Source organism: Neolamprologus multifasciatus, chromosome 2 (genome assembly GCF_963576455.1).
Source record: "Neolamprologus multifasciatus chromosome 2, fNeoMul1.2, whole genome shotgun sequence".
NCBI lineage: Eukaryota > Metazoa > Chordata > Actinopteri > Cichliformes > Cichlidae > Neolamprologus > Neolamprologus multifasciatus.
Window position 1 is genome coordinate 33,135,539 of NC_140440.1, and position 26,801 is coordinate 33,162,339.

Sequence of the window (26,801 nt, forward strand, 5' to 3'; positions counted from 1 at the left end):
GTATGTTTAAAGCGTGGAAGTACTGACCTTACTTTGAGTTTGATTCCATAAAAAGTGACAAAAACATTAGTGTCCGTTGTGCGTGGGAAGAAAACTTCTTTTTACAGCGAAAAAAACCTAAACTTCCGAGCAAGCACCGAGTAGCTACAACGTAATGGGAAACTCACAGAGAAACTCGCGGATTCTTCCACTGACCGCTGCAGCACACCTGCACCAGCGTAAACCTCCGCCTACCCCACTCCTGCTTTACAGGTGAAAATAGAGCAACAGGACCGCTAGTCTTTGACTTTATTTATTTTCTGCTGTGTTTTACTTGCATCTATTTGAAAGACTGAGTGTAAACACACACAAAAAAAATTATTTTATGTGCTGGAATGTGTAGAAAATAGGTTTAAATATTAAACAAATTTGTTCCAGTCAGAGAATGTTGCATATAATTACATTTTTGCTTGAGTTAGTTAAAAGATTAAAACTAATAAAACAAGTTTTAAAAAGAGACTTTTCCATTTGATTACATTTTGTATGATGGATTATGCAGAAAAAGTAGAATTGGGCTGAAAGAGCTATCACTTTATCACCTATTCAGGTTGTAAATCGTGTTTTTAAAAAGTAACTAAGTAACTAAGTAATTAATTACTTTTGAAAATAAGTAATCAGTAAAGTAACGGGATTACTTTATGGGGGAAGTAATCAGTAATTAGTTACTGATTACTTTTTTCAAGTAACTTGACCAACACTGGTCATGAGTAGAAAAAAAAACCCTTCTGGTTAGCAAACAGCAGATATGGAATAACATTATCATTTATTTGGAGCTATTTGACCACCGGATCAATCAGTATATCAAATATAACTAATATGTTCACATTACTTTAGCTCTGATATGGTCTATGAAAACTCCTTGAGGTAAATACCTGTATCAAAATGTTCCACTATGTTAGCCCGTTTATTGCAGGTCGTCTACAACATGTTTTATAACAATTTTAAAGAAACTACCTGTTTGCTGTTTCCTAAAACAAAGATATAAAAGCATTAAGAGTAAATTAAAACAGTAAAGTTGTGTTCTAGCGTTTGACCGAATGTTATGTAGGAAATAATCCTCCTTACATTCAGTTAACTTCCACTGTTTTTACTAATACCAGAAACATTATGGTCGCCATCATCTTGTTTTCTCATCATCATTAGTCTCAGACAAGTTTAAAGCCAGAAAAATAAGACCACGATGAAAATTAAAGGAAACTGAAAGCCCACAGACTAACATAAAGTAAAAACTAATGAGTTGGGAACCATAAAACTCTCTATTTACTCCCTAACCAGTGTATAGAAAAGAAAATGTCCTATGTTGCTCACAAAACACGTCTAAATATACACACAAACTAGTGAGTGTGTGTCTGTGTGCTTGTGCCACACTGTTTAAAGGGCATCTGGTTGTAATTACAGATTCGATTTGGTCCATTACCATAGAACACAATATTACATTTGTTCTCTTTTATAATCTGTCACGCAATTACTGCAAACCCACAGAGACTAATCAATATGTCGAGAGGCGCCACGACTCCCCAGCCTATAAAAATCTCCAGTAGATGGTCTGCTCAGGAAATCTGTTACTTCTCAGTTTATTTGCATACTTAACTTTAAGTCTTGTTTCAGATTATTATGTCTGTAACCAGATAATTTTGCCCCACATCCTTTGTCTCTTTAGTTTGTTTGGGTCATCTATCTTGGTCTTTATCTCTTTATCTGCACTGCGATGCATTCCTCTCATCGTTGCCTTGACTTCATGTGAATTTTGATCATAAGGCGTGGGGCAAACTGGAAAGGTCACAGTCTAACAGTTTGATAAACCGGATAACTAATAATGGAATAATTATGATGGCGTGGTAAACAGTGGATTTGTTTTTGTCTTTCTCTTATTATTTTTTAACCAGTAGAGGTCCAATATTAAGGTACACACTCTGTCATTTAGAAGGTTTTACACATCAGGACATAATAGAAAAATGACCTCATCCAGATATTAAAATTTACATTTCCTTACATAGGTAAAACCTCAAATGAAGAACAACACATGACACAGTGTACATCCACGTTTGTTGTTGTTTTCTGCATGACCTTATCAATCTCTCACATCATCGTGGAGGAATTTTGTCCCACTTTTCTGTACAACGTTGCTTCAGTTCATTGGCAGGTCTTTTAAGGTCTCACCGCAGCATTTCAGTCCGGTTGAGGTCTGGACTTTGACCAGGCTTTTGCAACACCATGATTCTTTTGTTTTTCACTCATTCTGCTGCATATTTGTTCCTCTGCTTGGGATCGTTGGCCTGCTGCCTGCCCCAATATAGGTCAAAATTCAGCTGTCAGACAGATGGCTGACAACCTAAAACGTCACCCTCTGCCACCTCGCTCGACAGTTGGTACGAGGTATTTGTTAGAGGTGGGAATCACCATACATCCCACGATACGATATTATCACAATACTTAACGCACGATACGATATTATTGCAATTTCTAAAAATATTTTGCGATATTCAGATTCTGTACATAAAGGTAAACTTTATCAATATTCATTTTATCTAATATCAAAGTCTCACACTCAGTCTTTCTCTCATTTCAGTTTTATTGTTGACAAACTGAACGGTTTGTATTACAGTCTAGTCCAACTTAACTGAATCAACCATCTGGTACAATTATAGCTATTCCGAACTATGTAGTTTATGAAAACTATGCAGCCCCTTCAGCAACTGAAGAATTTGAAAGTAAATTAAAACAAAATATAATTTTACATTAAATAAAAAAGTTTTAAACTTAATTAAAATAAAACATGTCTTCAATTAAAATAAGTAAACTGTCATGTTTATTGCTGCCAAAAACAAGTTAAACACATTTGGACAGTGAAGGAATGTCAGGATTCTTGCTCAGAAAAAGGATCAACATGCTCTGAAGTCAGAGCACAAAAACCTTTTTGTAACAAAGTATCGATTTCTGCTGTCCCTGTATCGATACATTATTAGCAAACAAAATATCACCATACTACACAGAATCGATTTTTTCCCCCACCCCTAGTATTTGTGCTAACATGCTTTTTGGTTTCCTCCAAACACGGTGTTCTGCATTATGGCCACACAACTCCAATTTAGTCCAAAGGGCATTGTTCTATAAGTCTTGTAGCCTGTTCAGATACAGCTTTTCAAACCTAACATGCTAACAGCGTCTGAGGTGTAGCACTTCGGTTTTTGGTGAGCATCCCAAAGCCTGACAGTATGGAGATGACCTCATAACCCTTCCCAGACTGACGGGCAGTAACAATTGCTTCTTTGAGATCATTGCTGATGTCTTTCCTCCTAGGCATCCCATTAAGACACAACCGAACGCTCCAGAACAGCAAACTGCCAAAATCTCTGCTGTTATAGATGTGCTCACATTTACTGATGATCAGTGATTCAAGTGCATTTGATTCAAGTACCTGGCTGCTACTTATCCTTTTTTGGGAAACCCAAATAACCCCTGGTCAGCTGACTCACTAAAATATGTTCCACATAAGAAAATCCTGGTTGGTGATGTAATAAATTTGCCACTTTTACATTTAGAGAAAAAAGGAGGACAAAGGCTGTCACACTGCTAATGGAAACAGACAGTAATACAGGCAGTAATATGCCCTCTCACACAGTGTGTGTACTTTTGAAACGGCTCCTGTTGTGAGACGCAATGAATTTGATGAATTTTTAGGTGAAGGTTTCAAGCTCATTATCTAACACCTCTCTAAGCTGGCAGCGCGGAGAAACAGGAAATCTGGCTTGTACTTCCTGAATAATAGCAAGTCGTTTGGGGTGACTGACATAGGCAGCCACTCTCATTCTCATTGTCGCCAACAGCAACAAATCCCTTGTCTGTTTGTCTGAGAGCTCATTTCTCAACATGACCTCGTGTCCTGGACATCTCAGTGTCTCAGTCACCCTCCAAATCTAGTTAGTGGGCAGACAGCCTGAGCCACACTATCTTTGTCAGGGGAACAGTGACTCACCAAACACACACACAGAAACACACACACAGCGACATAGCACACCAACCATTTGTTCATGTGCGGAGCCGTGTTACAAGACGGACATAAGGTCAGGATGAGACTGCAAGACCCAAACACACCGAGGTCAAATATATTCTAACGAAAAGGCCACAAGGGACGGTCGATCAACACAGTAACACTCGTTAAACTAATACATCTTAGATGTGAGTGTTGCTAACACACACACGCACACAGCCATGGAAACTAAAGCTAAAAGTTAGTTTCCATGGTGCTCATTGCTCTCACGTGGCTCAAGCCTCTAAACATAAAGAACTTATTTCTTTCTGCTGATGCAAGGAGCGATCGTTTACAGAGAAGAAGAAATCCAGTTGTGTACTTGACAATGGATTCAATATTTAATTAATGATAAAAAGTAAAGGTGAAATATCCCCTGTCAGTTTCAGTGGTTCGGTCAGCGTTCTGGTTGTCAGAGTAAAACAATGTTATACTTGTATGTACAAAATAATGTCAAAGAGTGAAAGGGTACCGTTTATTTTTTAAATGTCATAGTCTTTAACCCATTAAGACCTACCATAGAACCAAGTCCGCCAGAGCTTATATTATATTTTTACATGCTGTGGAGCCATTTTTGGGAGCATTTCAAGTTGCTATACATCAATACAACCATTACAGCCCAGATTTTCATAATATGTCTGCATTAAGTGCATAGTAATTACATAAATTGCAAAAAAAGTGCAATAAACTGAACAAAAAAAATTAAAATCGTTTTTGTTTTTTAACATATATTTCTAGTTAGAGAAATTTAAGAGGCTTATTGCTCAAAACTGTAAATACAAAAAAGTTGCACAAACTAGTTTCCCACCACAGGAAATTTATTTTGAGTGTCTTCATAGTTTTATTTTTGAAATACACCAATTTTTATATACTGCAGGAAAAACGAAAATAAATATTATAGTGCAAATGTGCAATAAAGCAGCATCTGCATCAAAGTAAACTATTTCCAGCAGTGCAATATGAGTCCTAAGCATCCCAGAAACGACACAGAAAGTCATAAAGTCAAAGATAACTTTTAAAAACACCAGTATAGGCTCATGAGGCCCTGATGGTAAAAAACTACATTTACACGAAAATGTCGTCACTTCCGGTTTTGGGCAGGTCATGGCGGACATGCGATAGTTCACGCTAACATCTATTCCAACATAGGAAGTGTTATGAACAGCTGATCGGATCTGGAATATTATGTTTTTTAGTACTTTTTATGCAGTTTTTGCAAAAGCTATATGTGGAAGGAAACCGTGACCTAGATCAAGCTGATGGCATAAGATGTAAGTACAACTCCTCCGGTTTCATATGCAAAAAAAATTATTGTGCTAGCTTATGTGGTTGCAGTGACCGGGATTTAAAAGTAGTTGCGCAAAACGGAGCGTGCCCGACCGGTTTTAAAGGGTTAACCTACTTCTACAGGCCAAATCACACCATGATCTATGTCATCATAATCATTTGTTGAATGATAATGATTGCTGAATTAACGTGAACTAAAGTCATACTTTCCAAATTGCACGACTTTTCACTCAGCTGCATTTAACCGACGACTATAGCTGTTGTATAAAAGCATATACAGAACATAAATAGAGCTATTTGAATCTGCTGAACTCAGTCCCACGTCATGCTTGTGTAATGACTGTAAACTGGCACAATCAAGCAGTGTAAATTTGCTCTTTTTGTGTTGATATTGAACTTGTATATAAAAGACCGTATAACGTGACCTGTCCTTTCTAAAGGATAAAGAATCCCAATCATATTTTTCCTCAGCGATTTTCTGTTTGTTTGTTTTTTGTGTGGCTAAAGAGGGAAAATAAAGGAGGACTAGTACATCTACACAGAGCACAGAGAGGATATTACTTCCTCTCAGCGGGGTCGGCCCACACAGATAAACACGCAGCATTGCCTATTTAGGTTCTGGGCCGGCGAGAGCGCCGCTTCATCAACTTAGTCATCAGCACTCAGGCACAACCTCTTTGTTTGTCTCTCTCTTCGCTCTGTCTGAAAGAAATGATGGAACTTCCCTCTTAACTAAAGTATGTCTCTGTCAGGATAAACTGCTGGCTTAATGCCCCCACCCCAGTTGTCTAAGTGTGGCAGATGTTGATGGAAAGGTACCCTCAGAGACACTGAGACATAGCACTTTAAATGTATATCAATCATATATCACATATCAGGCTTTATAAATGAATAATCTGTCACTCTCTGCTTGGATGTGTACACTGCTTTTATGCTGATTTTACTAAAAGTTAAAAAAAAGACTTAGACATGAGGAACATATAACCATGTGAAAAAGTCTTTTCAGTTTGAAACTGGGTTAATTTATGTCCCATTTAAGTGCAAAGTTTTTATGGATTTTGAAGGATGGTGAAGTCATACTGGAAACACAAAAAGGTCCAGTGTTCCAAAGAAAAAGCTGTAATCTCCAGGTCTCTTTAATGACATCATGCATTTGGTTTGGCAGCTGCCCAAACGGGAAGGGAGGAGATGGTAAGCTGGTTTATGTTGTAACAGTTTATGGCCACACATCATACCTTTGGGTTTTGCTCTTCATTATACAAACAAAAACTTGTCTGTAGCACATATATGTCAGTACAAACCGCTACTAGATTTCCAATCCAAAGCAATATTCTTGCAACTATTCTTATTAGTGTAAATGAGTTATATCCAGATATTATATAGTATATAAGAGTTCCTCACATATTACCTTAGAATTAGTTAATTTGCTAATAAAAGTAAGCATAAGCAACATACGGCATACGTAAAAGAACATTTTCTTCTTCATTTAAATATATGCGGACTGACGCCCCAAACAAAGCGCATCACCTGTTGCGTGCCATAGTGCGTGAAATAAGCAGCTGATTTCAGAGTAATTCAAGCATGTTACATATTTCCACACGGATCCTTTGCGTCATTGACTTAAATGTCTGAAATGTAAGGAAGAAAAGTAACAATTACGCATTTTAAGTAAGTAAGTTTTTGTCACAAACATCCTTGTTTCACATAAACTAAAGCGAACTTTAGCAGCTACCTAATAATGTGCCGCGGTTTGGACTCACCTTTGCAACGCGTAAAGATGAGCGCCTTTCACTCTACGCCAGCAGTGCGTCCAGTGGGTTTGGCCGAGAGGTGAAATCTGCTGAGGCGACGAGGCTTTAAAGACAGGGGGAGCAAAGGAAGAAGAAGAAAAAAAAGCTTGAGGACATCAGCCAAACCTCTGTAAGCGCTCATAAACAATGACCTCAGCCAGGAATTTACAAGCCCTCTTAGCGAAGTTCTCGTCGGTCCCGCAGTCAAGACAAACGAATCGTTTATCATTTATCTGCATCGACGAGCACCGAAACTTTTACATTCATTAGTGAGTGTCACGGCAGGTCTGCGCCACACGAAACCTGTGGTATGAAATTATTAACGCTCGCTACATTTATTTTCATTTTTTCATCCTACAAAAAAATAAATAAATAAAAATAGCCTGACTTGTTAACTTCACACACTTTTTGTCCCACTTCTGTGCTGGTCTCACTTGCCTCCTTCTTTGGTAACGAATAGACGAATAACATCAAGATGACTCATTCTAAAACTCAAAGTAAATACTTGCAGCTTGCAAGCTTAAGCCCCAAGCTTCTTCCAGCACAATTACAAAGTGATGATTAAATGCTGAAAAGGTGCTGCTCTTATGTAACACAGATGGCACCTTTTATAGCCGTAACCGCCAATGCATCATCGCTTGAACTCCATCCACATCCATCCACTGAGAAACACCAGGCCTGTGAAAAAGATGACTGATGATCCATTTGTTTGTAAAGTCGGCGAAGATTTGGCGGAAGGATTTAATGGTCAGAAGGTCCTACTTGTCGTTTTAAAGGCTGTCATGGTTAGTCAAACACCTGGCATAAATACAGATTCATTCATTCAGCTGATTGCCGACGCCAAAAAACACATTATATCTATTTATTTCCAGCCATATGCATCTGCTGCCTACTTAATAATAAGCCGCTAACTGCAAACACGTCACATTACTGTAAGCACACAGCAACTGTTGTGACATAAGAGCTACAACATTGATTAGAGCCATGAGTTCAGGTTGTGCAGGTCCTTGCAAACCTTGTCATAAATGTATGAATTCAAAGGTGCACAGGGAGAAAAAATGTCTTCTGCAGAGCATCAAACTTTCTCTGATATTGTTATATAATTTACCATATTTTTTTTAAAATAAAATAAAAGTAATTTGGAGTTATTTGTCTTCAAAAACCAAATACGCCGACTCATGTGAGGAATGTGTGAAATGTAAACAGCTCTCAAGTCAAGCCTGAAGCAAAGTGATCCTGTAAAATTACCATTTCCTCTGTGGAGTGTAAATCCAGGGTACAGACATTCTTGAGCACACTGGAGGGAGTTGTTCCCATATTAGGAGCACGTTACCTGATATCTGGCACAAATCATGCATCAGGAGAGTTAAATGCCATCAGTCCTGGTAGGTTAAGATCCAGACTTTACACTCACACCACTTTTCTTTAAAAAATTGTTAGTATTTTGTTTTGTTTTTTGCCTTCAGCTCTATCCTACCTAAGACTAATGAATCAATTCAGGTTACAATTACATGTAATGAATATCACAATATGATCAAACTGGAAAAAATGGAGATCATTGAACAAGAACATGAAGGTGACCTGGATTTTAAAGCCCATCTCAGAAACTTCACACTGCAAATTCCTTGCTTGACAAGATTTATTGTCTTAAATTTAGCCAGATTATCTTGTCCATCTTGTTTTAAACATTACAAGCTAGTTTCCGGTCTCATGTGTTAGATGATTAGACTTGTTTCAAGTATATATTACCTTTTTTTCTTTTTTAGTCTGTATATCTAAAAACGAACCATTTTACATTTATTTCAAGCAAAAATAGCTTTTAGATAGAGTGTAAAACAAAAAATTATCTCAAAATAAGAAACATTCACCTTTTTCCTTGAAATAAGAAAGTCACTCATTGGAAGGTATTTATTTCAGGTTTTTAAAGCAAGGACATCTTCAAGGTTATATTTTGTCATAACATAGACACTGTTTCTGAAATCGACTGGGTAATATGACGTATAATCAAGTAGGTTTTCAACATCAGTCAGCTCAGTTGCTTGGGCAAGGTTGGGAATTGCAATTTCATAGGCAAGAAAGTCTTTGTTGAAACCCAAGGTTTCATACACCTGGTATTCAAAACAATAAAGTACACTATTAACAATAAAAATGTTTTTTACAAGTCCAAAGATGGGGTTTAAACCATTTGCGACAGAGCTAACCATCATGCCACCGCTGCCAGCGGCATGATGGTTAGCTCTGTCGCCTCACTGTTGCCTGGGTATGAATCTACCATCTTCCAGGTTGGGCCTTGGTAGGCTCCAGCATCCCCACAACCCTGAATGGGATAAGCAGAAGAGAATTTGATGGATAGTATCCACTGGATTAAAGGTTAAGGAGGCTTTTAACTAAGGCTCAGTATAAAATCCAACCCTTTAATCTATCCCAGATTTAGGTTTAAGGAAATAATTAATGTGCTCTTCAAACTTTTAAATTATAATTGCTTAAAATAGAGCTGTCTCCTTGTAAGAGGCTGTGTATGTCTACAAGCTGTAAGCAGTAGGAGAAAAGAGTGATTCCTGTACTTTTAGTTATTTTTAATAACGTCCAGAGGCAAGAAAACTAAAACAATGTCGATTTTTCTACCATCTTGAAACCCTGACTCTAGAGTTGGGAATGCAAACTACATAAATTGTTTTTAAAATGTGGATTATTAAGTCAGCTTGAAGCCAAATTTTATTCCTCTCTAAAATATCTGAAATCACATTGGATGTCAGCTCAGGCTACCTGTCAGACTTCTAACGCCATTAATATTATAAACCGATTATTACACTGTAAGAAAATCCCTTCTCCGATTCATTCAACTCAAATGAAATCACTTCTGGCACTAAACTCATTTCATGTTTCTCAGGATGGGATGATCTCAAGAGTTCACGGCTTCATTCTTTTAAAGCCCAGACACCCACAATAAATAAAGAGGAGGCCATTACAGCGAGGGCTTTAATCAAAAGCACAGGCTTCTGTTTATTGACCGTTGCACGCAAATGAACAGATGAGAGTATATTTACACAGATGTAAACAGTCAGTACCTGCAACACAGACAGGAGAGATCACCAGGTCTCTCTCCTGTCTCTCTCTCGTGCACATTCAAATCCTCATCCACATGCAGGCAGTGACACACACACACAGACACATTCACACACAGAGAGTTTGCGGTATAAAGATAGAGTGGACTGTCTGAGAACACGGAGCACAGCAGGCTTCTTTGGTCAGCTACTTCAGACAAGATTTCCAATGATCAAAGCATATCACAGGTCACCATTCAGACAGCAGAGACAGAACACGTACTGGCAGAGCAGGAGGAAAACACCAAAACCTCTTTTACTTTTTGCAGATTTCACATCTTTTAATGTCTCAAAGAACAATAGTGGATCACAATATTCCTTGTATAATTTTTTACTTTTCACTTTTGGTTCCTACTACGCCAAAGAGTCCATCGCAGCAGAGGATACATGAATCATGCCTGTGCAGAAGTCATGGCAACGGCATTCAAGCAGCAACTTACACACAGAGTACCTGAATGGCGAAGCGATAAGATGGAGCAATGTGGGAATATTCCTTCATAAAGTAGCGCATAAAACAACTTAAGATGAATTCACTGACATAGATTTGCAAATCCCACAACCTTTTAGTGTAAGTAATATAAAAGTAACTAAGATAAAAACAAAAGTAGAAAAAAAAAAAACAGAATAAAACAGCGCAACATTTGTAATAAGTGCAAATCATTCATTTTTCTTCACTGTGTCCCTTTTTCAGAACAAAAATATTCAGAAACACACTTACACATATAAAAAAGAAAACACAACAGTGAGATCAACAAATCATATATTAGAAAACGTGGAGTTTAGAGACATAACTGATAAAAAAAAGAAGAAATAAGAAGTTCCTGCACAGCAGAAGATAACTGTGGAAGGAAAAGCGATATCTAGCATGCCTTCTCTTCCTTGTACCTCCGTATCATCCCAACACATGAACGCTCAACAACAAGAGCCTAACAAGCCCCCCAGTCACCCCCTTCTTCTCCCTCTTTAACCACATCATCTTCCTCAAACATCCATTTTGCATACACACAGTATTTTTTTCTCTTTGGGTCACTAGGAGGCCAAAACAACAACTTTGAAAAGAAAAAGAAAAGAAGACGCCATGATTGCTTCAAGTCACCAAATGTTGTCTAGCTTCGGTCTGCATCAACACAGTGTTGCCGCGGTGACGTGCTATCAACACTTCCTGTTAAACTCACATTAACAGCTGCTGTACTCCGCACCCAAAGGAGCTGACGACACGTTCCGTTCTTCTTGTCCACGCACTGAAATAGTCCCAACAGCAAACACTGACACAAGGCTACAAAGTCAAATGTAACACATCCGGCCGTTTCTCTTTATGTGCCTCTGTGTTCATGGTTGACCATTAGACATCAAAAACTCTACAGCAGACAGAAACATCCAGCATTTAAACAGCTATTGTTGCTCTGTTCTGGCAGTCTGCATAATAACAAACTACCACAGTACCACTGAAAATATCTGCTGACATGTGGACGGACTGATTAATCCTGTGGGCTTGTCTTTTGAAAATAATTTCGTACAACACAATCGATAAATTCACAGCTGCAGCGGTTGATTGATTAACTGTTCTGCCAGCAAATAAAATAATTGTACCGCATTCATTTTAATACCAAATGAATGATAAAGTCATGCTGTTGAACAAAGGTAATGCTATCTACTTGCGTTACATTTTTAATCAGATGATCAGACAAAAACAAAACAAAACAATGAAAGTATAAAGTATATAGTATAAAGTATAAAGATGTAATTTGACCAAAAAAAATCAAATAATTATAGTTTTTCTTCTGGCTTGTAGTGACACCTCGACTTTTTGGGTGTCAGTAGCCCAGATTTAGAGAGGTGCACCTTCTCTCTAATATAATGAAACTAAACTGCTCAAAACTCGGCAGCACGTCTCTTTCTGTAGTTTAATTAAAATAGATCCTAAATTAAACAGCTCAAAGAAAGTTTGTAGATTTAATTTCAAGTGATGATGTCAAAAGTAGCATTTCTGTGTTTCTGGACGTTTTGGACACCACAAGACTAGAATTGTTTGGTTATATTTGACAGAAGGCAGATATCTTTAATCTTTACGGCGTATTATTCAAAAAAAAATGTGAAACTCACATCACATTGATCTTCATGAATAAAATAAATTTTTTTTAAAAATTTGCCTAAATCATATTTTTTCCTGAAACACTCTTTAAGGTCTGTGCAACTCTGATGCGCATTGTTCACTACTCTCATTTTTTTACACCAAATAATTTATTAAACAACTGCTGGCAGATGAATGAATTGCTGTTTGCAGCCCTACCAAAAGCAGATAGATAGTTCTCATTAAGCACAATATCAGTTGTACGCTCTTAATACCACTGTAGTGGATAATTTAGTTTCAGATTCATGCATCTAGATGTGTCGTTCAGGTTCACTGAATGAGAAAATATAGACTAGAAAATGGATATGAAAAATGTGATTCAGCTCACAAACCTCTGTTGCAAAAAGAATACAAAACACTTTAAGGTCATCTGCATTCAGATTTCATAAAATGTAAAAACGCAGGACAGAAATGGCACTAAGCGCTCTCGCCTCATCTCATTTGGATCTCGAAACAACAGCCCTTCGTCCTGCCGTGAACGACAGCAGCCTCTAAAATAAGGTGTAAAGTCTCCCTCTATGTCACAGTCAAAGGTCATTGGGAGAGATCCACATGTTCACTGCCTGGTTACGCTGCAACACTGGCATCACATTGTTACACACTATTTACAAGCAAATAGCACACAGACTGACAGCCCAAACACGCGCTAAGTATATTGCTACCTTATGGACAGAGGTCTTTGTTTTATGTTGAGCATTTTTTCATCTTTTTTTTTTAACAATGGAAAAGTGAATGACTGACCATGTTGAATCAGCTCTGCTTAACAGAACTAATCCAGTACTGGGCTGCCAAAAACTACAATTCCCAGGCACTTGATTGTAACCAAATTTACAGTAACGTTGTCCACTGGGTCAGCTTGCCTCTGACCCACAGAGAGAAGGCAGCAACATTCAACACAAAAGCCCTCAATCTCCCAAACTAAGAAAACAACTAGCATCCTCAGCATGCATATAAAAGTTATAGTACTCTTGGGATATACTTTACACCGACAAGTTAGCTAGTGGTTGCATTTACACACTGACACATGCTGCTAGATCTCTGTGCAATGCTACAGTAAGGTGACACAGAAATTTAAGCTGAAATGATTTAAAACTGATTTATGAAGAAACAAACTGCAAATAAATATGACTATATTACAGTAATGGCAGAAAGGTGTGGAAATAAGCAGAAAGACAATGAGGTAGAGACGATGATTTGCCCCATAGAATATGTGAGAAAATGTGGCAAGAAGGATGGAACAAAAGTGCTAGAGAAAAGGGGAAAAAAGCAGAGAGAGGTGATAGGAGGAGACTCAGGTACTGGTCTTTTGCTCAATGGCTCGGGTCGGGGTGCGTCGGACGGTTGTCTGGGTCTGTATTCAAAGACTACTTTCACATCCGCATGCGGTGGTGGGGCTCCGTGAAGGGCGGCTCCGAGTCGTCCATGGGCAGCACCAGGCGCGTGCCTCTCATCACCAGCTCGTGATCTCCGTATGCTAACTCTCTGTCCAAGTCGTCCGAGGTGGCAGCGCCAGCGAAGGCCGGGCCGCCGCTAGTGTGGGCGCCACTGGCGTCTGTACTGACTGTGATGTCGCCATATGTCAGGTTGATGTCACCGTCTCTCAGGATGAGGTCAGAGTCGTCATCCTTCAGCTGGCATTCATTCTGCAGGAAGAAGAAACACAAATTGTTCAAAGAAACACAACAAATTTGGGGAACAAGGATGTGACTTTAGCACTCCATAGCTATTGAATAAAATTGTGTTCAACCAATACAATTAGAAGTTTGTCCCATGCTTTGTGTTTCCTTATCCATCCAATGAGACGATGAAAATTGAAAATGAAAACTGAACCGTTGATTCATGACCGTTTTCCATCTGGTAATATGGGATTTTAAAAAGTTCAGTCAGAAATAGCTCTTGTGTAAACCAGCGTCTGACCTCAAAGGCCTGAGGGCTGGTGAGGAAGCGAGCGAGGGGGCCGCAGCAGGGAGGCAGCGTGGCCGTGAGAGGGGGGCCGCTGTGAGTCAGGATGGGCTTCAGGTAGCTGGAGGGAGGCTCGAGTCAAGGACATAATGCGCGTGAAATAAGCACTAAAAGACCGCTATTAGACACAAAAAGAAAGCTCCTGGCAGGGTGTGATGAATGCTTAATGAATCCCAGTCCTCAGAAGAAAATGTTCCAAATTAAAGTAATTTCATAAGGTAATTTATTTTAAATGCATAGAACAGTCTGACCTTCATATTACAGAGCCAAAAGATGACCTAATGTGAAGTTAAGTCTGTAAGTGGGGCTCCCTCTGCTGCTGGGAAGTTGAAGTGAAGTCATTAATGAGTGATCACATATTCAAAACACTACATTTATGGTTTATTTAATAATTATTTCTTGATATTAATAACACTAATTAAGCAAAGGATACTTGTGGTCAAAGTTGTACCAAATTCTGAAAAGCCAGGCACTTTCTTGTTTGGTGCTCCTTCTCTCTGAACCTTCACCAACACTCATCTGGACAAAGACAGACAACGCTGTTTAGGTGTCTTGGTTTCCTTTACAGTTACTTTCCACCAATTACATAACAAGTGCCACACTCACAGAGTTATCTTGATCCGAGTCCACTCCCACACTGTTAAAGAAAAAGAAATACGTGTAAATCAGCTGCAGTCGTAAGCTGTCAGAGCAGAACGATGCTGTGAAGCGTGTTTCCCCCGTTTTACAAGTTCACCAGCAGGAAATCTGCTTATTAAAAAAAGACAAGACAGAGCAGCGCACGTTCTTCAAGACGCTCAATAATCTTGCCTGACAGGATAATTAGATGAGTTAAACACAGGCATCATAAAGTCAAAATATTTATAGACAAGCATCAGACTTATTTGTGAAACTTCCCCACTGTTAAAACAAATGCTAACTGCAAATCCAGTCTGGACTTTGCAGAGGAAGGATAAGCATACCGTATGCGCTGGCAGGACAGCATCTGAGTCGTACCACCCCCACAAATCCATACAGTGAAGAAGACCACGAGCAGAGTGGTGGAAAACATCATCTGACGAGCATATGTTGCAGTGTCCCTGATGGACAGTGCAAAGGTCATTGCACCTCGCAGGCCTAAAAAGCAGAGCACGGAGAATGTTGTGTACGAGATGAGATAATAAGCATCTCTGTTGGTTATATTTCACTCTGCTTTGCTTAAGACGGCACATAATAAACATCCTTATCCGTACACCACTAACCTGCAAACATCATCATGTGCTGGAAGTTGGATCTGATCTTGTTGCGTCGTCCCAGATTAAGAAGGAAGGAGAGAGGGTAAATGTTAGCGGCTCTTCCTATGAATAATGCTACCTGGGTAGGAACATGGTTAAGGACGAAAGCAAATGAAGTGTGCTGTCTCCTGCCTATTTACTACTTGGTGGTTAGTTGTAATAAACTTCTTTTGTTCCCTTTAGGGAGTGAATCATCTGCCTCAATCTTACCCTATCCCTAGCATTTTCTTCTGTTATACCAACCCTCTGCATGTCCTCCTTCACTTCATCCAATAACCTCCTCTGAGATCGGTCTATCCTTCTGTCTCAAATCACCCTGGACACTAGTCTCCAGCCACTCCACCCTGCCTACACTCTCTTCTTCACCTGTCTTGTCCACTGTGATGCTATTTAAACTCATCTGCCTGCACTCTCGCTACTCCTTGCATGGTCACCTTTCCATCTGTCTCCCACTGCTGTAGATAATGCTTCAAGACAAGGATTAACATGGCTTATGTGAACTTGGCAGGGCCGTGTAAAAAGATACAAAAGCTCCAACGATGAACATCGGATTGAAGACATGGTTTTGGAACGTGAAAAGGGTCAATCCCATGTAGGAGAAAATGAAGTTCTCCGCCAGGAAATTTAAAAGTTCAAACAGCTGCAAAAGAAAAGAAACAGCATGCTTTACATGACAGCTGATATCCAAGTATAGATAGATGTATACATTAAAAGAAAAAGCTAGAGTTTTCAATAAATGCTGTTAAACTTGGATTGCATGACTGTGATTGTAATTAAACTTAAAATGCCGCTTTTTTATTCGCTATGTCATAAAGACATTTACCTGTTCAACAAACCTACAATGGCAGATAACTGATAAAGCAATCTGCAGTTTTTGTTTCATTTTGAGTCCCCATCGCCCTACTTCACCATAAAACAAAACAAAACAAGGAAAACGCCATACTTAAAGCATCTAAAAAAAGAACTGAATAAGTAGTGACCTGTTTGGTTCTGTCCTGAGACTCGGGAGACAGATTGTTGTAGGTGTAATGGGCCTGAGTGATTCCACAGAAGAGTACTGCTACCACACCTGCAGCACACCAAAGGGGGACGGAGACACACAGAATAAAGATGGGATCAATACGCACTGATTTCTTTATGCTCTGATGCATAACGCTTCCAGCTGGACACAATTACTCTATCTAAATTACTAATCTCATTTTTGTTTTTGATATTCTGGTAATTACAGTATGCCATACTGTGTGGATCTGTGTGTGTGTGTGTGTTACCTGTGAAACCACAAGCCTCAGCCAGTAAGAATGTGCTCCATGACATGAGAAAGAACAGAGCTGTTTCCAACAGCTGGAAGTCTCGCAGCTTGGTAAATTTAGTCACGTGGACACCACAGTCAAGGAATTTAACGACATACTCAGATATCGCTAAATCCATTCATGTTGACCTTTTTACAAATAATTCAATTCTAAGACATAAAAAAACCCCAAAAAACCAAAAAAGAGAAGCGATAAAGTTCTTCTGCTTTCCATTTTAAATCTGAAACTGTTGGCTTCTAATGAGGTTAATGTCAGAATAACCTTCCACAATCATCTATTCATTTTAATCAGCTTTTTTTTTTTGCATTTATTCTACATTTTCATATAGTATTTCACACAAACTAATTTAGTGCATGGTATAACTGAGGCTACGTCCACACGTACCCGGGTATTTTTGAAAACGCCGATTTTTCTATGCGTTTGCACCTTTCGTCCACACGTAAACGGCGTTTCCGGTCACTGAAAACGGAGATTTTTAAAAACTCCGGCCAGGGTGGATATTTTTGAAAACTCCGTTTTTGCATTTACGTAGACGAGAAAAACGGAGAAAACGCAGCGTCAAAGGTGTGCGCATTTTTTTGACGTCACACTGTGCGCCACGTTATTGTTTCGGTGAAATGAATTTCTACAACACTGTTACTTTTAATTGTACTCTCTGCAGTGTTTAAATGCTTACATATACACACACAGTTACTGTCCCTCCACACATACAACTCGGTTCTGCTTCTATGCCCCAGCTTTGTTTACTTTTTCCCACCGAGGCTTCTAGACTTCTGATTGGCCAACATTTCTGCACGGTTAGGAATATAGCGCCACCTGCTGCTTTGGCATGTTCCTAGCAGCGTTTTCCTTCATTTCTGCCTTTACGTGTGGACGGGAATATTTTTTAAAACGAAAACGGAAAATCTCCGTTTTCAAAAATACCCGTGTACGTGTGGACGTAGCCTGAGATACTGATGATAATGTTTCAGTGTTAAGAAGCTAACCATTTTATAATTTAAAACATGTAGACCGGGGTGGAGAGCTCCAGGCCTCGAGGGCAGGTGTCCTGCAGGTTGTGTCTTTGAGCCAACACAGCTGATTTAAATGGCTAAATTCCTCCTCCCAGAGGCCTGGTAATGAACGAGTCATTTGATTCAGGTGTGTTGACCCAGGGTGAGATCTAAAACCTGCAGGACACTGGCCCTTGAGGTCTGGAGTTCCCCTACCCTGACGTAGACTATCACAAAAACATTCATGTAGCCCCGCTCAGAATGTAAGCCACGGTCTTTCATTAAAAATGACACAGATGCTGGCCGGCTAACACTAAGGCTTTGGTGTACTTAAATCTTCCCCTTTATGTCCTTAATAAAATGGACACGAGAATAAATTTCTTTGGTTAATGGTGACTGTGACCTTATAAAACAAGTATTTGGCTGTGACACAAAATTCATACGCTAACTTTAGCAAGGGAACAAACAGAATGAAGTGATAAAATATTGATGCTTTATTCCAAAGGACAAAGGTCTGGTCGGGACAAAACAAAAAGGGTATAAACTCAAACTTTACAGGTCGAGTTTAAAATGCCAAAATAAATTGAAAGAACCTTCATGTCCCTTTTTGTAGTTTGGAACTGAATTTGATTGCACTTTTTATGTTCTTGGTTTGAATGAAATACACTATTAGGACTTAGCACTGCTACAACAACATGTAACTTATCTAAATAAATGATACAACCAAACGAACGAAAAAAAGATATGAGAGCAGTGACGATTCCAGTGGCGACTCCTAGTGCAAACGAGCCGCTGAAAACTCCCAGGAAAATCCCAAAAGACTTCAACATCGCCATAACCTCGAAGGTGTGGCTGTTGTCTCCTTCTGGTTGATATGCTACTATAGAGCTGATATGAACACAAAATACAAACATTTAATGGCAAGTATTTATGCAATGGCAGGGCAAATATTTATATGTGTACCACATACAAGTTAATGCCTGCATTTGTCACCACAACACAGGGTAGTGTATCCAGGCCAAAATTCCAACCAATAACAAAATATTTCACAACTATAGTAGATCTCTTTTTTGAAAGCAGCTCAGGTCTGTCTCTGAAGACCTTTGCATCTCTAACGCTACGTTCACACTGCAGGTCTTAATGCTCAATTCCGATTTTTTGATCAAATCTGATTTTTTTGTCTGCTCGTTCACACTACAAATAAAATGCGACAGCAAACGCGCTCTAGTGTGAACGCTCAAAGCGGCCGCATGCGCAAAAGAAGACTTCACACACAACGCGCTCTGTTTAGACCCAGAGCAAACAGTATTGTTTGACTGATGGCTGTTAATATAAAGACTTCGGACTTTACGTTTCCCAATTTTTGCTTTAAGTTATTTTGTTATTTACATAATAATGTAAATAACCTAATAATGATCCTTATTGCTGTTTTAGAGGAGTGGTGCTTCAAAGGATAGTTGCAGATTTCTGCCAGAATCTGCAGATTATACAGTACAAATAAAATGTTCACGTTTCTCCAAAGTTGTCTTCCCAACAGTTTCACCGGATGGCCAGGAAGCGTTCGCAATGTCTTCTCCGGCGCTGATAATTGGCGTCTGTCTTGTGTCAGTGACGTAAAAGATGGATTTAATGCGACTTGACCGTTCAAACAGCAGTCGCTTTCTAAAACATCGGATATGTATCGGATTCAGTACCACATACGAAAGTGACCCAGATCGGATTTGAAAATATTGGATTTGCGCCGTTCACACTGTCACACCATGATCGGATATGGGTCGCATAGGGTCAGAAAAGTCGGATTTGATGCGCTTTCGCCTGCAGTGTGAACGTAGCCTAACTTGAATGAGTTCATAAAGAGGAAAGGAGAGTAATGCAGCGGTCGGAACAAAATAAGTTATCACACTGTATTTGGATAGTTCAGTATTAATACTTGACTAACAACTGAACGCTTTGGTTAAAAGTCTACTGAAATGGTAGATTGTTATAAAAACTACATTTATATAGTGTATACAGCACATGCAGTTAAGACCGCACTAAGGTACACAACCAATTTAGTCCAAAACTACTGTGGAGTTTTGGATTCATCACTGTCAACTCAATGAAGAGAGTTAACGAGTGACTAATCACACCCAATAAAACTAATTCAAGTTTAAAGAAAATCATTTCTGTTCATTAAGCTTTTTCTTTCCATCAAACTTTAGTCCAAATAAAGACAAGTAAAGGTACCAATGAAGATGTCACCTGTGAGTTGAATATGAACACTGAACCATCCCACTAGAGAGTGAAAGGACAGAGCCATACTCTCTCTCTCTCTCTCTCTATATATATAAATATATACACACATATATATTTTTTAACATTATGCTGAGGTAGTTTTGTGCTCAAATGTGCTGAACATGGCAAATGTTTATTTCCAAATAAGAGATTCAGATCTTTGAATAAATAGCTCTATAATAAATAGCTATTTGAACCAAGTGTCACAGTAAAATAACATTTGTTCACCCTCTCTCTTCACAGCCCGCACACTCGCAGAACAAATCACCAGGCATTTCGTCTATAAGCATTCTGGCTTCCTGCCTTTCCCTTGGCCCCCACAGTATCTTCAAAGGAAATAGGAATGTGCTCTTAGCTGACTCATAACATCAAAAACATTTAACCGATAACAGAAAAAAAAGAAGAAATAAAGCAATGTTCTGCATCTCTGCTTGAATAGCCAGAGCCTTAAAAACAAATGGCCAGTGATTTGTCATGTTTATCCCAAGGCACTGCAAAAGCACACAATGCCATGCTCTACTTAGTACACCCGTTCAACGGGCCGGTCTGAGTGTCTCCACAGAGCCGGGCCCCTCCAATCTGCCTGCGCTTTAAATTTACAATTCTGTGGACATTACAGCAGTTCCATGTGGCGGGGGACAAAAACCAAGTCAAGCGTTAGTTTAACGAACATGTTTCACATTTAACAAGGTGTTAGTGGGAGCTGATACCAGGTTAGTAAAAGGTCACAGGTCCATCAACAAAAAAAAAAAGGAGACAACTTACGAGGACAGAACCACGGCCACGGCATCGTTAAGCACACTCTCTCCAAACAGTAACGCGTAGAGATCCACGTCCACCTGCAGCTCATTAAAGATGGCCAGGACTGTCACTGTGAGGCACAGAGAACATACGTCAACATTCACTTCCAAACGCTGCTACACCATGTTGTGCAAAAGTCTTGAGCCACCTTCATTTCTTTACATTTTGCTTGGAATATGGGTGCAGCAATTTATTGCAACATCTACAAACATACATGGAAATATGGTATATAATTGTACAATTTTAATGAGCTTTAATTGATAAGACCAACTTTATTATTTAAAGCTTGAACTCTCTTAGGCAAAGCCTTCTTGTCTTTTCTCTAAACAGTCTTCAAGAATAGGATATTTAAAGCTCTTCTTTGGATGTTGGCTGATTTTGTTCAATTCTCTGAAAAGATGATGCCACGCTGCCTCAATAATGTTGAGGTTCTGGCTCTGGGGAGGTTAATCCATGACAGTGTTCTATTGTGAGTTTTTCTATCCAAGTATGCTTGTACAGCACTGGCAGTGTGCTTGTGATCCATGTTATGCTGAAAAATTAAGTCCTGGCCAATCAGACAGATCAGACTCACTCACGTTTGCACCTCTCTCCTGACCTCCTCCATACCGACAGTCCAGTTGGCATACCTCAACTTTTATCTCTATTCCCCTACCATTTCTTATGAGGCTTTGAATAACAGCATGTGGACTCCTTGTTAAGTAATGTCGAGACAAAACCGGTTCATTCTTTGAATTACATACATTTTTTACTTTAATTATTCACGGCTCAGTCTCAAGGTGGTGAACAAACATAAAAACATTCAGCTGAAAACGTCGGGGTATAAAGACTGAAAATTAGTAAAAAAGCAGTCAACTCTAATAAAAAAATCCTAAAAAAAAAAAACAACTTTGAAAAACCTTCAGCACAACTATTGGTCAAGAACACTTTTACTGGATGCGGTGTGGTGGTGGAAAGGCCTTTTGCACAGTACTTTAGTTAATATATGTAACAATGTGCTTCGAGTTAGTAGAAGAAAACTTTTAAATCTGAGAAACATCATATGTACCAGGGTCTGTGGCAGAGACAATGGCCCCAAAAAACAGGCAATCAGTGAAGAAAAAGTCTCCATTCAGCTGGCCCACCTGCTTCATTAGCGTCACACAGCCATACATCAGCAACCTGATGGAAGAAAAGGACGAGCAGGTGGTTTTGTCCATCATCATAAACAACAATAACTTTAAATGTGCAGAGTTGCACAAGGGTTGTAAAATCACAAGGATGAATGGCTTTCATGTTTTTGCTTTTTTTTTTTTAATAATAAAATATTTTTTGTAATAATTGCATATTAAGTCTCTTACCCAATAATAAAACAGGAAATGACTGTCCCGAGAAAGGCGTAAGCCAGGATGGATCCCATGTTCCGAAAAAAATGTCTCTGAAAGACAGAAGAGTCACTGGATCAGCAATCAAATGCATACATACTATAAAATAAATTATTCATCTAGAAGAATACGTAAACCCCTGCGGTCTATAAAGAGACCACAAATGGACTTTTAAAATTTCATATTCAAAACATGAAGTTATTTAATTAAGAGCCAAATACATACTGAAAATATGTATTTAATAAATGTTGACTTTTTATATGATATACTGTACCCTTTTTAAGCTGTAGCCAGCATGGAAGATGATAGGCGGTAGAAGAATATTGAAGAACACTTCAGGGTCAAAGGTCACCTGAGTTATACAAAACACAGAACAAAATTACAGATCTGCATCAAAAGAAAATTAACAAGTTGTTTTCATTAATATTTCTTTCTATGCTGTTGCGTTTTTGGATTGACTAAAATATCAATTAATCAAAAATGACCCATATGGGGCATCATGACACAGCTTCCAGGACAATAAACACATGACTCCAATTTTAGCCAAACTACATTGGCTCCCTGTTAAATATCGTATAGATTTTAAAATTCTTTTGTTCACTTTTAATATTCTGAATAATTTAGCGCCCAGCTAGCTTTCTGAACTACTCCACTCATACAATCCCAACAGAGCACTTAGATCGTCCAATCACAGGCTCCTAGTACAACCTAGGACTCGAATGAAGTCGAGAGGTGACCGGGCCTTTGCATCCGTGGCACCTGGACTCTGGAATAACCTCCCTGTTCATGTTCGTACTGCCGAGTCGATCCAGTCTTTTAAATCATGTCTTAAAACTTATTTTTTTACTTTGGCTTTTGATTCTGTTCAGCTTGTTGTGTTGTTACCTATTGTTTGTTGTCCTCTTTTATTGTTTGTTTTAACTGTCTCATGCTTTTACTGACTGTGAAGCACTATGGTCAACACTGTTGTTTTAATATGTGCTATATAAATAAATTTTGATTTGATTTGATTTGAATAAACAAAAAAACTACTATAATAGTAAAATGGCATGTTACATAAAGAGGACAGCTTCTAGCCACATACATACACACACACTAAGGCTAATGCCATTTTTAGATGCTAAATCTAGAGCAGTGCTACATTAAAATCAGTATGTGGTTTCAATCTCTGACAATGGATTAGATGCATTCATGTTTGGAAAACAATCCTCAATTGCTGAGCGTGAGATTACGACTTAAAAAGATGAAACCTGTTCAGCAGATTGTTTACTTGTTTGGTGGTTAGAATAGCGTCAAGAATACTGCTTGTATGTAATTGTGCAGCTGTTTAACTGACAAAGTACAAAGTGACAAACACACCCCAGCACATGACAACCGTAAAACAAGTACTTTTATGGTTTCTTTTACATTCTGTATCACTGCCAGTTATTTTAACAGAACATTTCAGGCCCTGTTTAATAGTCTTAATAGTCAGATTTGATCTAGATGTAGAGCTTTCTTTTAAAATTGTAATAGCTACTTAAAATTGATAATAAAGAATTTGTATTACAGAAAGAGAAACACAAATCATTCATCTTACAAAAAACTAAAACCACCATTTAATCCCATTACAAATTAACCTGACTATGATTTCTCTCTTGCATTGGTTAGTTATGTTGTATTTAAAATATCAGAAGGGAAACATGTGGGGTAGCTGGTTTTGATCATCAGTGCTTGCAGATTTAAACAGCTGCTATCATTTCAGTGTAAAATAACTGATAATTATGTCTCTGCTGATGATTAAATCATCTGATTGCTCCAGCTCAGGGGTGGGCAATTAATCTTCTCAAGGGGAAACTGGGACTCTTGTGGAGGGCTGTAACAATAACTTATACAGAGATAAAATTAATACTGAGTTCAATTTACTGGCACTGTCCTCCACAACAGTCCCAGTTTTTCATAGTCCCTTAGGAAAATAATTACCCATCTCTGTAACACAATTGCTTGTATGTAGACATCAAATTCAAATAATAACACGACGGAGTATACCTTGCGCAGCATCTCATTATCCCGCACGTTGTTCACTTCGCTGGCACCGATCTCCCCTTTCAATGTGTACTCGTAGAACTTTCCGCTTACATTGACCAGCAGAGTGGCAGGGCTGGCATTGACTTGGCAATTCAAGGTTATGTTGCCACCATCCCGAGGAACATGAACGCCATAACGCAAAATCACTCCAACAATTAAGCCTGGGGAAAAATTCATAAAAACAAAAGACAAAAAAAAAAAAAATAGGAGAGAGAGAAGAGTTGATTAATACAGGATTTTTAACGGTTTATGGCATGTCGCCACAGAAACGGATGGCGAGTGTAGTTTCAGGCTACCTGATACTACAGATGGTATTAAATGTTTCAGTGGGATTAATTTGTAAAAAAAAAAAAAAAATTAAACAAAGGTCTACTCTGAACATCACAGACGTACCTAACAGCTTTGGATCTCAAATTAAAGTCTCAACACATCCATGTGAAAATAAATTACCCTATCAGACACTGTACCAGCAAATTAGAATTTCAATTAGTTTAGATTAGATTAGGCCATATTGTCTCCAGTGGGAGAAATTTGTCTTGGACAACCGAGGGGAATGTGTCACACAAAATAACACAAAATCACAACATGTCTGGTATCCTGTACCTTTTTTCCAGAGGACTCATATTCTTTATAATCTTTATAAAAGATGTGATTTATATCTGTAGTGATTTTCCGGCCCTTCTTTATCACAGACTCTTTAAATATCTCATGGAGAAAAAATGGAGGCAGGATGACAATCATCTTTCCAGCTATTTTGATCAAATTTTGGATTTGTGATCTGATCTTGACCTAAAAGGCTCAGATCAAACATCTGTTACTATTGGTAGTAATGCATGGTTTGGTAACCATGTAGTAGACAGTAATGTCACAGCAAAAATAATAGCATAATGTTACTATCCACCCTATGGAGCCTTCATAAAAACTAAAAGTGAGTGATTTGTGAATGTCTAGACTCTAAAAGCTCTGCACAGCCAAGCAGAAGTTATTAATTATCTGTTAGATATGAAGCAGCTGGGTTGTGAGGCAAAATGTAAATGATTCTATGGTGACACGACCACTTCCTCTTCTACAGGTTGGAAGATTTGTAACAATACTCCTGAAATTCAATATACAGAAGTGGAAGCAAAGTCCAGTTACACACTCGTGATTGGCATTTGTCCAAATAATCACTTGTGACTTGCACGAAAAAGCAAACGCAAAAACAAAACAAAAACAAGTTATTTAAGAACTAAAATTCAGTAGGATTCATAAGACAGTATTTGTCGAAATTGCTTAGGTGCTGAGATGTAATTTCTAAGACTAAGCAGTGTAAAAGAGGCGTCCACTGTCATTGCGCTTGCTCAATCACAACACAAACCGGAACAGTCCTGCTGCATAAATGTGTTAAAAGGGGCGAACTTATCAAGCCTGGTGTTGACATTCGTCTGTTCAAAATCTAACTATTAGGACACAATGAGTGTAACAGCTCGGGTGACGTCTCTCTGTCACGATGGACCATCTTACCATAAATCATTGCCAGCCCGGTTTCGTGGAGAAACCTGAACCGCCGATGTTTGAACAACCAGATGGTCAGGATGGTGAGGGTGAGGAGCAGGATAAAGATCAGCAGGTCAGCGCTGTCTTGTCTGTGGCTCTCCTCAGCCTTTTTCTCTGTAACGATGTTCTCCATGGCACTGTCCTCCTGAGGTGATGATGCTCGGCAAACACTGATGCAAACAGGCAGGCTTACTAGCACGAGCAGCCACAGCGTCCTTGTTGCCCTCCGGGCACTGCTGACAGTCACTTTAAACACCATTTCGGCTTTCGGCGGCCAAATGCTGCAACGTCGCCGAAGGTAAAAATAAACTTGTGCAAATATTATTCATAAACGGAGGGGAGTGGGCAACAGAAAGACGACAGCAAAATAGAAACCAATTCCGGCCCGGAAGGGAAAAGTAATTTTTCCAGAAAGTGTAATTTTATGTTTCAAATTAAAAGCACACCACCGTACCGTGGATGGTTAAAATCAACGCCAGTGGAAAACTTTAATACCGCAAAAAAGAATAAACCTTCTAGATAAATAAAAATGTCTATCTGGCAGTTTTCTTGGAAGTTTGCTTCTTATTAGCGATGATAATTTTCCCCGAAATCTTTTATTATGAAATATTTGACGATAGCGTGCTTACAGGGAAGTGAGTCCAACACTCCTTTAGGTTATCGATTTGTGTCGTATTGAAAATAATAATAACAATAAACCAAATATAATAACGATTACTGTTTAATTACAGTGTAATTCTAAATAGAATAAATTTAAATAAAAATAGCCGCATAATTCCTGTGGTATTTCCTCATTCCTACTTCCTTCCTACTCTTTTACTGACAGACCATTTAGCGTAA

The 26,801-nt window shown here is 38.7% G+C and overlaps 2 protein-coding genes across 2 annotated transcripts in view; both read right to left on the minus strand.

Moving 5' to 3' along the window:
- fhl1a (four and a half LIM domains 1a) overlaps positions 1 to 7,299 on the minus strand; it is a 19,115-nt gene extending 11,816 nt beyond the window's left edge. Inside the window, exon 1 of the mRNA XM_085184835.1 lies at positions 7,117 to 7,299. The gene's annotated coding sequence lies outside the window, so the exon portion shown is untranslated. The remainder of the gene's footprint in view (positions 1 to 7,116) is intronic.
- A 2,825-nt stretch (positions 7,300 to 10,124) lies between these two features.
- slc9a6a (solute carrier family 9 member A6a) lies at positions 10,125 to 26,383 on the minus strand. Its single transcript, XM_085184713.1, has 16 exons — positions 25,929 to 26,383; positions 24,387 to 24,586; positions 22,633 to 22,710; positions 22,335 to 22,411; positions 22,043 to 22,155; positions 20,959 to 21,064; positions 18,666 to 18,807; positions 16,886 to 16,991; positions 16,598 to 16,686; positions 16,144 to 16,257; positions 15,585 to 15,696; positions 15,306 to 15,459; positions 14,950 to 14,980; positions 14,777 to 14,862; positions 14,299 to 14,404; positions 10,125 to 14,024 (listed from the first exon to the last, which is right to left on the minus strand). The coding sequence occupies exons 1-16, from the start codon at positions 26,218 to 26,220 to the stop codon at positions 13,752 to 13,754; spliced, it is 2,079 nt and encodes a 692-aa protein (XP_085040839.1). The 5' UTR covers positions 26,221 to 26,383; the 3' UTR covers positions 10,125 to 13,751.
- Positions 26,384 to 26,801: the final 418 nt, after the last annotated feature.